At 43.7% G+C, this 11021-nt stretch overlaps 1 protein-coding gene across 2 annotated transcripts in view; it reads right to left on the reverse strand.

Annotated features, from left to right (window-relative positions):
* Positions 1-10612, reverse strand: part of MKX (mohawk homeobox) — a 60030-nt gene extending 49418 nt beyond the window's left edge. The window contains exons 1-3 of one of the 2 annotated variants that reach the window (XM_081046617.1): positions 10486-10612; positions 9249-9515; positions 7304-7463 (exon numbers count right to left, since the gene is read on the reverse strand). In XM_081046617.1, coding sequence (XP_080902743.1) covers positions 7304-7463; positions 9249-9436 — 348 coding nt within the window. In that variant the 5' untranslated portion in view covers positions 9437-9515; positions 10486-10612. Of the gene's footprint in view, positions 1-7303; positions 7464-9248; positions 9694-10485 lie in introns of those variants that run through there. The other variant, XM_081046616.1, reaches the window with a different exon arrangement.
* Positions 10613-11021: the final 409 nt, after the last annotated feature.

The following is an 11021-nucleotide window of genomic DNA, read 5'->3' on the forward strand; positions in this document are numbered from 1 at the left end:
TGGCTAGGGAAGTGTGTTCCCAATAAAGAGGATACTGGAACAAATATAGGTCAAATTCCAGAGACGTGATGGGTAAGGTATTGGGGAGAGTCACCAAACCTGTATAATCATGAAAGGGGCAGTGTTATTTTGAGAAAGAAAGGGGATCTGTTTAAGGGTAAAATGATGTGTTTGTTTTGGGGAATGTTTAATTTGAGGCATCAGAAAAGTATACAGGTGAGATGTGCAGCAAGAAAATAAAAATGGTACCCGACACTTAAGGGAGAGGAAGAACAGATTTGGGTGGAATGCACAGAGGTGATAGCTGAAGTTGTGAGAGAAGACAGAATGATAAGTTGGTCAAAGACCAATCCCTGGAAACCTCCATCGATTAAGAAGGTAGAACTACAAAAGAGAAGCTGGCAAAACAATCAGAGATAGAGCAATAAGACAAGTCGAGGGAGGAAAAAAGCCAAATAACACTGAGCTTTAAGCTGAAAGTCACGTGCTTCCAAAGAAATGAACACTGCAAATCAAAGTTACTTCCATTGTTTTTATAAGGTGCTGTTGGATTTCTAGAGGCTAAAGTGGTACTTGAAGTTTCTTTTAAAATATCAGGCTATCATCACGATATACCGTATATACTAAAAACTTGAAGGGCTGATATTTACCTTTAAAAGAATGAATTGTGGAAAGAGAATTACATCTTTCTACCAATTTGTTCCAGAACATGACCCCACATTATCATAATGGTTTGTGTGGCAATGCTTGTACTGGAAGTTCGTTTTTTCCTTTTTTTAGATATATACTATAAATATACAATTTTTTGCATATGCTCAAGCCCCAATTGTTGAATGGATCTGTGGTGATTACTACTTTTTAAAAAAACAAAGCTACAATATTTTTCTCTTTGTCCCCATGGATAAAAATGGTAGTTTTTTTCCAGTTTACATATACATATATACAAAATATATAACGTTATATATATACACATGTATATTTATTAATATATTCAATATTACCTATTACTTCCTCTGCGTCCTAGCAATGATAATTGTCCGCTTAAACTTACGTGCAATTTTACTATGGCATTTCAGAAGACTTAGTCTTCATCAACCTTTCTTCCCATCAAGCTATGCTATTATTATGATGACTCAGTCCTTCTTAAAGTTCTCAGTCTTTTCCAATCTCTACAGACAAACAAATATATATCTCTTATAATATAAAGCTCCTGTGCTTTAGCCATGATGGTTAGTGCTAGGAATGGATAGACTTTGTCCCCTGCACACACAGTAGGACCAGCAGTGAAGAACTATACATAATTAACCGTGACACATGGGTGGGTTTATCACTGTGGAAGCACAAGATACCTGGTCGACTTCTTCACCACATTTTGCAAACCTCCTCCTATTCTCCAAGTCAAGGCCAAAGTGTTAGTCCAAGTTCTCGTTACTACTAACTAGGAATTTCAGGACATTCTTTTTTCAAATTCCATTCCACTTGAATGGATCTTAACCACCATCAAATTCAAGTTGATGCACCATTATGATTCAATCACTTAACTTTTTCAAATACTCATTAATGTCCTGTTATCCTATAACTGTGGTATGGTAGAAAGAGACCTGGGTTACTGTTCTGAATTTGCCAAAAACATGCTGTGTGAATTGAGATAAGTCACTCACTTTTCTGAACTTCAAACCCTTCATCTACAAATTGCATTAGATGGTCCCTAATATACTTGTCACTCTAAAAATTAAGATTTGTGAATATAGCCCCCACTCTCCTACAGCAGTTAATTCTCTTTATAGTTGATACTAATCTACCTTCTGCTCTCGACCACTCTCTCTAGCAATCAGATGTGTGTTTATGTCCTTCTCTGCCCCTCTCACACAGAGAGGACACACCACAACTTCCTTTGTCTATGCCACATAGTTATTAGACTCTAAATCCAAAACCTTTTGTTACTTTCTTTACTAAACATCACATAATTCTGATAAACCTTAAATCTTAGCTAACCTTAATTCTTAACTAAACTTAAATCTCAACACAACTATTATACCACAGTACAGTGTAAAATCAAATTCTTACAAAACTCTTCATATTTTTTATGAAAATGCAATATAATGGCCTTCTAATTTCAGAAAACATTAACATATTATAATTCTAAAACAGAAAAATGGGGACCTTTAAATGTCATGCTGGAATGACATTTAAACTAGCTTTTCATATGTAGGGGTCATATCCTTTTTTATGTTTTATATATCCGTAGTATATTAATTATATATTAAGAGACTTTCCAGAAAGGTTTGCTGTGCCTAATATAGGCTGTTTCTAAATTGATTTCATAATTTTGACGGGTACCCAACCTGCTAATATATTTACTCTGCCAGTATTTCATTACTAGAAATTTACAGTACAGCCAAAGGACTGCTTATAGCCTGAGGTGTTTAATATGTACTTGCATTAAGTTGTGCAAATGACAGTCAAACAGTTGGTTAACAAATTTGCATAAATATTATTTTACAATTTTTTCCCCCTGAGGAATGAATGCGAACTCCATTTGTTTCACTGAAGGTGAAAATATCAGTTCTGGTTTTCTACCTTTAACTTACTATAGGTTCCTTTAGTTATTATTCAAATTCTTTTAAAATTCTATTTTACATGAAGCAGGACTCCTTACCAAGGGTTGGTTCTGGAACGGCATTTTAATGTCAAACTCAGAGTTTTAAAAACACTGTATTTTATAATGAATGCTTGGAGAACCAAATATCTAGAAACTGGAAGAGAAAATGAAGTAATTTTCATGCTACTTTAACAGACGTGTTTACATTCATCATATTGACCAAGCAATCATTACAGTAAACCCAAAGGGATATGCTGGCATCTGTCCATCTGTGAACATACAGAATTAACACACTTATTCTGAGTTACTCAACTGAAATATTGAGCACTTCATTTGCAGATCATGTCCTATAACACTTGGAATAATGTAGAAGGATCTTTCTAAGATTTTTGTTAAATATTTAACAGTTGCCATAGTCCTTGCAGTTAATAACTGGATATATATCTCAGCAGAAACTCTCATACCAAGCAAAAACAGAGCTATATCAACATAGGAGGCAAAATCTTGCAACAGAACAGTTTTAATCAAATGGTATATAGACATATCCTAGAAATTTGAAAATTCTACTACAGTGTTTCCCCGAAAATAAGACCTAGCCAGACCATCAGCTGTAATGTGTGTTTTGGAGCAAACATTAATATAAGACCAGGTCTTATTTTAACATATTATAAGTCCTGGTCTTATATAATATAATAAGATATAACATAATGTAAGACCGGGTCTTATGTTAATGTTTGCTCCAAAAGACACATTAGAGCTGACAGTCCTGCTAGGTCTTATTTTCAGGGAAAAACGGTGTAAGAGGAGGAAGCATTCACACCCAATCATTAAATTGCACTCTGTATTGTAATCATGAAAGAAATCATCCCAAGGAGACATTTCACTTATATAATCCAGAAAAAATATAAATATGTGTAAAAATATATACACACATAAACAATAGAAAATATTAAAACCAGATACAGCCTCCATCTGCCCTTTTAAAAACTCTCCAAAGGCAATTATTCCTTGGTGAGATCCATTTCTTACAATAATACAAAACCCCAACTGTATACCACTTTATATTATTCCACAATAAAATTGTTTATATTTTGAGAGTACAGAGTATATTTTTATAATGTTTGAATAATGGCCAGCAGGAATAAAGCGCAGTGGAAAATTTTGGTTGGTTAAGAGTCAAAACACGCACGCGCGCGCGCACACACACATACACACACACACACAAATCATCTCCCTGTTAAATAAAAATACTTGTATCTCATTAGGAAGATACCAGATTAATAATGCAAATGAGAATCAAACATAGTTATATTATAGCACTTTAAGACAAGCTGCCAAGTCTAGTAAGTAGAAAAAAATTAAGTTGCGCACATAATTCTTTCTGCTTCATTTTTTCAGGGATAAAGTAGGTGCTGATTCATGTCCTTACAGCTTCTATTTATCAGAAAAAGTACCTTTTGTGGTCCTAAAGACATTTCCTCCACTAAAGTTTTGGCTTTTTGTTAGGTTTAATGAAGATTGATGACCAGGTTGACACTCTCCTTATCAATTTAAGAACAACAAAATAAGACAAAAATGCTTCTCATGAAAAGTTTGACAGCTTGACACACAATGAAAAGGAAAATGTTAAATGTAAAAAATTATCAAAATATAAGATAGTCTTGTAATTAAGGAATAAAAGTTATGCTAACAGCTTATTAATATACATCATTAGAAACAGAGATAAAAGGTGTTGCAGTACACAAGAATTACGAGTTTGGAACCTAAAATAAGGGGACACTGCATATTTGTTTATAGACATAAAAATATGACATATTTCCAGATATATTAAAAATAATAAAATTAGTTATCCTCTTGCTTGTAGAATTAAAGCATTAATTCTACAAGCAAGAGTATAATTAATGCTAATTAATTATAGCATTAAAGATAATGAGCTGCCTTCTGTGTATTCCTTACAATGGAATGGATTTTAAAACATTCTCTAATTTTAGGAAAGGTGTTTTGGAAAGCCACGTAGTGATAGAAGTGGTATTTCCCTGATAGAACCTATTTACTCTATAAACATGTACGGATAGTTCACTATATGGAAAATACTGTGCTGGTGTGGTATGGGGGTATGAAGATAAATAAGACATAATCACTCTTCTCAAGAAGCCTGAATCCACAGGAGAAATTTATTCAGTGGGAGAACCTGACTCATTAAATAAAGGTCTAATTTGCAGGGAGTAAAAGCTTTATTCAGACCAGAGTTTTGTACTTTCCCCCTAGAAGTGTAAAGTATTTACATAATGTATTTGGTTTCCCATAGAGTCAGAATTTGCTTTGATGTTTTATATCTGACTTTTACAAATTTCCCATATATAAACATATAGGTAGGTAGATAGATGTGTATACACACACACACACACACACACACACACACATATTTCTTACATAGATATTCCTTATGCCTAATTGAACATAACTGAACCCAAATAAGTCTATATATAAGGTACCTTTCCTCTACTACACATTTTGATTTTTTCCATTTATCACTTTAAAGTTCCAGAAACCAACATCATTTACTATAAAATTGGGAAATCATTAAACGGGTATCACTTATTATTATAAATAATTACCTTTGCCCTATTTTAAAATTACATAATTTTGTGCATTTTTATTTTCTGAGTATAAGAGAAAGAAAATTTAATAGGAAAAGTTTTCATTTCATGAATGAAAACTTCATGTAAGTTAGAAAAATGTAATAGCCTTACGAAAATCTTAAGGCAAAAAGTATTTGCATTTGCACTATCATTATAGATAGAAAATAATTCGGTTCTGTATTAAAATTAAAACTACTTGTATTGCATCTCAACAAAACTATTGTACATGAAAATTTAAATGTCTGCTAATAACGAATATTATTTTTCATAATTAAAAAAATGTTCTAAATATGTCATAAGTATTTTTTGCTTTTATATGAAAGGTGGCAAGCATTAAACATAGAACTATGTAATCAACCAAAATAATCTAATGTTTTATTGTTACTATCATTGTGAAATATTCAAATAGGTCTATAAATTAGTGTATTCTCAAAATAAATAGCATACCTGTTTAAAAAGAAATTTGAACATATGCATGTATTTTCCGTAAGTCAAGTTTTTCTGACTGGAATAATTTATTTAGAAACTACTTATGTAAATCACTGAAAGTTGCATAGTTTTATGTTAAGCAGATATTAAGCCAAGAACACTAAATTAATTTTCCCCTCCAGTGCTGCAGCAAATCACTATTAATACTATTGCTTGTTAATATAAAGCAAAGCAGATGTTTTTCTCTACAATTGCATTCTGAAAATAAGCAGAGAAATGCATATTATACTTTTAATATGCCTGAACACTAGTCAACTTATATGCTCTGTTATACTTTTCTTTAATTCTTAAATGATCTTCTTAAACACTCTGGAAAGCAATTTATATATTATCTACTAGTTAACTATTGTTTTTTATTTTGGAGTTCTCCCTTACTATAAAGTTAAGGGAATGACCAAAATTTCATAAATGCAGTGATGGAGTGCTACTATAATATGTGAAACTTCTCAGCGCATTTCGCTCCTCCTCTTCTTTCTGAATACATGTGTTCTGTTTGCATGTATAAAAGTTCATCTCACCATATTTATTAAACAAAACTGTGATGGGTTGGAAAGAGCATTTGATATGGAATTACATTATTTCCATGTCTACCTCTATGCTCACTAACACTTAACCTCCACCTGTTTTGGTTACTCGCATGTAAAATGCTGGCAATAATTTGTATACCTCACCAGGTTCTTGTGATTATGAAATAAGATTATGTAGGGGAAAAGCTAGTCAAATGCAATGTTCACTGGAAAAGAAACAAACTTGCACCATCTCTCTACACTTGACAAGTAACCCAACCATTTGAAATTTTCCTCTTCTTTATCCTGGGAAAGATACCATCAGGGAAATTTTGTGGATTTTAGCTAATGCCTAGGATGCTTCTTCTGACAAAAAAAAAAAAAAGAAAAAAGAAAAAAAATATGTCCAAACCTACTTCTTGCCCCTTCAACCCACCTCCTATCTGTCAGTAATGGTCATTTTGAAAGTTATCCTGTACTTGACCTGTAATAGGGGGCCCTTATGTGGGTTGCCTTTCTGTATGGTTCTCAAAGTATGGTCCAGGGTCAGCAGCTTCAGCATCAGGACCCCAGAACTTGTTAGAAATGCAAATCATGGGCCACACCCCAGACCTACTACTGAATCAGAAACCCTGGAATGGGGCCCAGCAATTTGTTTTCACAAGTCCTCCAGGTGATTGTGACGCACACTTAGGGTAGTGATTGTGAAAATCACTTAGGGTAGTCCTATCTGTATCCATCTATATAAGGTCCACGAGTCCAGATTCCCAGACACCTTCTCATAACTCTGCATTTGACTTTTCACTGCCCTCCCTAACAGAACACCCTGTGATAGATAGGCTTGAAAGGAAACCCAGAAACTTCCCAGAACACAACTCTGCTCCTGTCCTGTGCCAACCCCTCAGCATCTTCAGCAGCAGGAGCCAAAGCATCTGGCCAGCCTTTCTCTGTTCCATCCTTCCCCAAGGCCTGGCGCCAGGTGGGGGTCCGCACAAACATGAAGTGTGCCCGCTCCTCACCCTTTTGCCAGGAGACGGATCAGGGGCTTGGTGGACCCGGATTACCTGTACTAGCGTCATCTGCGAGCCCAGCGCCAAGAGTATCTTCTCCGTCTTGGTGGGGTACGGGTTGTCCCGGTGTTTGTAAAGCCACTGCTTGAGGGGCCGCGCCATGTCTTGTAGGGCCTGCCGCTTGTGCCTCACCTTCCCGCCATTCTGCCTCGCCCTGGGACACAGGGAGAGGAGGGGTCTTGGTGAGTGGCGCCGTCTGGACGCTGCCCGCCGGGCTCCCCCACGAGGGGAAGCATTTCAGCGGCCGCAGAACCCTCACTAGGCACCCCAGGGCGCTCGGCCCAGCCGCAGACACCCGCCTGGCGCGCCACGAGGGTGAAGCGAGAGAGCCACACAATTTCTGGGCGGGGACATCGCTTCCTAAGCATCTCTCTTTGAAATGGACTGGTTGTCGCAGGGGGGTCCTGTGGCAGTGAGGGACCCTAAGTTTATCTTGAAACGGGGGGAAAGCCAGTACCCCGACGTCAGAGGTTTAGTGACGATGGTTAAGTGATTTGAAGGGAAATGTTATTCAAGCTACAGATTTGTACGGCAGGGCTGTCACCCTTCCCTAGCCAGTCTGCACTGCGCCCTTCTCAGTGGCCCCGGCCTCGCCGGCCAGGCAGAGATCACTGCCGGCTCTGGACGGTTCTTTCAGAGAAGTCACGCCTGCCGCTCAGGGCTTCCGGTCGCCTGCAGTCAAAGGATAGGTCGCCCACGGGACGGCGGCAGTAAAGCAATGGATGACGGCCGCCCCGCTGCCCTGGTGCTCTTCGGGCTCTCTCCAGTTTCCTCTGATCCTCTGGGAAAAGGAGAAACTTTCCAAAGGAAGGATTCGTGGGGAAAGGTTGTTGAACCTAAAAAACACGCTAAGGGTCTTTTCCCAATATAAGGAGAGTTTAAAAGTATGGAAAGCTCTGTCCCATTACGTAAAAAGACCTCGGGAAAAGCATAGGAGAGAAAGAGGCGTGCGGCCCGGAGCCGGGCGTTGGGCGCTGCGCTCCCAGGCGGCTCCGGGAGGTGTCGCCGCGTGGCCGCCCGTGCGCCACGCCACTCCCGGAGACTCGCACGCCTGTGCCGCAGTCTCCCGGGCCTTTGCCTCTTTAAACACTTTGAAATGCAATTCCATCCGAAAGGACTGGTAGTAACATTTTGACGAAACCTAATCTCTGTTTTACTAACCAGCAGCACCACAGAACAAGCAGCTGATGCAATCTTTCAGGTGGAGACGGCCAGGGCTGCCGCCCCTCCCCACCCCGACGCTCCGGGAGCCGCCGGGAGGTGGCCCGGCTAGAGACGGCCGTCCACGCGTCTGCAGCCCGAGCATCTGGCCCACCCGCGAGCCCTCGCTCCCACCCCCACCCCCGCCAGCAGCTCCTCACCCTGCTAAACCGAAATCCGGCCCTGCAGGCCTGCGGCCTACCCCTCCCGCTGGCAGCGAGCCCCAGCGAGCCGCGCGCGTCTAAGGCACTCTGCGAAAAGCCGACCTTCCCAACACCTTGGCGAACCGCAAGGCGGTGGCCAGGCCCTGTCCTGGCAGAAAAGGGGAAGTCCACGGGGCTGGCCTGACCTGGGAAGCCCCGATTGCTTGGCCCTGCCATGTTATTAGGCTTCCTGCTCAATCCTTTCTACCTGGATCTCAGCCGCGCGTCTGCACCCGCGGTCCGGAGAGGGGCAGGTAACCCACCACCCTGAGGTCCAGGTATGCGAGGACTGCGGGGGCAGTCCCAGGTGTCCTCAGTTTCCAATAAGCCTTTTAAGAGCTGTACTGACGAATCGATCCCTCCCTATTTTGAGAAACTACTACCTTAGAATGAGAATGCGCAAGACCAGGAGGCGGAGACCTGCCCTTCCGGGAAACTCCGCGCCCCTACCCCGCCGACCCCGGCTGCCAGCGCCGTCCACCGGCCCAACCACTCTGGGCTGCGCACTCGCAGGAGCCCCAGAAGTGTGAGCATACCCGGTCCTCCGGTGTCTCAGGCCGAGGTTGTCCTTGAGGGGCGGGCCCTCCGAAATGCCCACCTCAGGGCGGGCATGGGGATTGTCCAGGACGCCGCCGTAGGGCCGGCCGCCCCGCTCCCTTTCCGCAGCGCCGTGGTCCTCAAAAAGCACGGCGCCGCTGAGCTTGTCGAAGACGATGGTGTTCATGGTGTGGGCTGGCAGAGGCACCCGGTGCAGCCGCAGCGCCTCGGAGCCGGGCCGCCAGGAGCTCCGCAGGGCTCAGGTTCTAGGAGATGAAGGTGCATCACGTTACTCGCCGAGAGCGCTCACACCCTGAGCGATCCGAGCCCCGACCTTGGCCGTGGCGCAGCGGCTACGGAGTCCTGGGGAGGAGCAGCACTGCCTCACCTGAACGAGGGGATCTGCTCCTCTCCCTACCCGGCTACACCGCTCCCCCCTCACCTACCCTCCACCCGCACTCTCGGGGGAAAGGTCCCTGCCCTCTTCCTTGACCCGGCGATCGAGTCCCCAAGACACTTCAACCAGAAATGGTGTACCCGCAGCGGCAAAGGAAAGTGATTCCTAAACAAGCCTTCCTGCTTTGGTTTTAATCTGGAACAAGCACACTCCAGATAGCGGAGCGCGATTGGCGCGGGGCTCCGCGTTGTCTTCGGTCACAACGGCAGACTAAAAAGCCTCTCCAAGCTCCCACTCGGGTCGTAAAGACGAGTTGGAAGAACGGGACATTTTAGAGTAACATGAACGACCGCATCCGCAAGCCCCAGTTAATGAGTCCCATGCCGTACCAGGATTTCAGGGATTTTTCACGTTCTCTAGATCCTGGGTGGTTTGGCTGACCCCCCCGCGTCCTTATTCCGGCTAAGGTCCCTGGGGTGGGGTTGAGGGCAGGCAAAGTTAGCAGACTGCAGTGTTAAGTGGCGTCAGGGTCAAATGCACCACATAACCCTCTCCCCTCCAAGTCTTCCTACCATCCCCCAGCCCGCTCTGGCAAGCGCAGTATCCCCGCAGGTGAAAGACGCGGGAGTCCCAGAACCCCCGGAGCCCGCTGTCAGTAAGATCCTCTTCCGCAGCGCGGGTATGAGACTCGACCTCTGAACCCTTCCACACCTGCCCCTTTCTGGAGTCTCGGGGAACCATTTCAGAGGCTGCAAAGGTGGTAAGAGTGGAAGGAGGCTTCGTGGTTCGCGTGCCGCCGGGCCTGTGGCTGCCACAGTCGGGAAAAGCCTCCAGCTCACCTCCCCGCACCCGGCGGCCGGGAGCCTCTGTCCGCGGCGCGCAGGCGTCAGGGTCAAGTCCGCGCCGCCGAGGAGCAGCCGAGTGACCGCCCCGAGGCGCGCCGCCGTCCCAGCCCGCCCCATCTCCCCGCCTTGCGACTCCCGGCAGCTGGCGTTCCTTTCGAACCACCTCCGCTTCGTAGCCAGCGCCCCTCACCCCGCCCCGCCGCGGCGTGGGCTGCCACCCCCACCCACGTACGGATACTCTGCCTTGCCGAGCGCTCACACTCGCCAACGCCCCCCGCCCCGCCCTCAGGCCACCACAGCAGCGGCCACGCGCGACAATTTAGGGCTATGACCACAGCGATTAAACGACGGCTCCCGTACTGTCAGGGAGGTGAAGGCAGACCTCTGCTGGCGGCCCCGCGTTCCATAAGACTGAGTCCTTCCGCGCAGACAGGTACGTATCTGGGGTGTAGACACAGCCTCCTCGATAAGTGTGAAAGCAAATTTCTGTCCTCTCAGCCCCGGGTCTAAGGTCAGGACTCCCCTTGTTT

Source organism: Rhinolophus hipposideros (genome assembly GCF_964194185.1).
Source record: "Rhinolophus hipposideros genome assembly, chromosome: 1".
In the NCBI taxonomy this organism is placed as follows: domain Eukaryota; kingdom Metazoa; phylum Chordata; class Mammalia; order Chiroptera; family Rhinolophidae; genus Rhinolophus; species Rhinolophus hipposideros.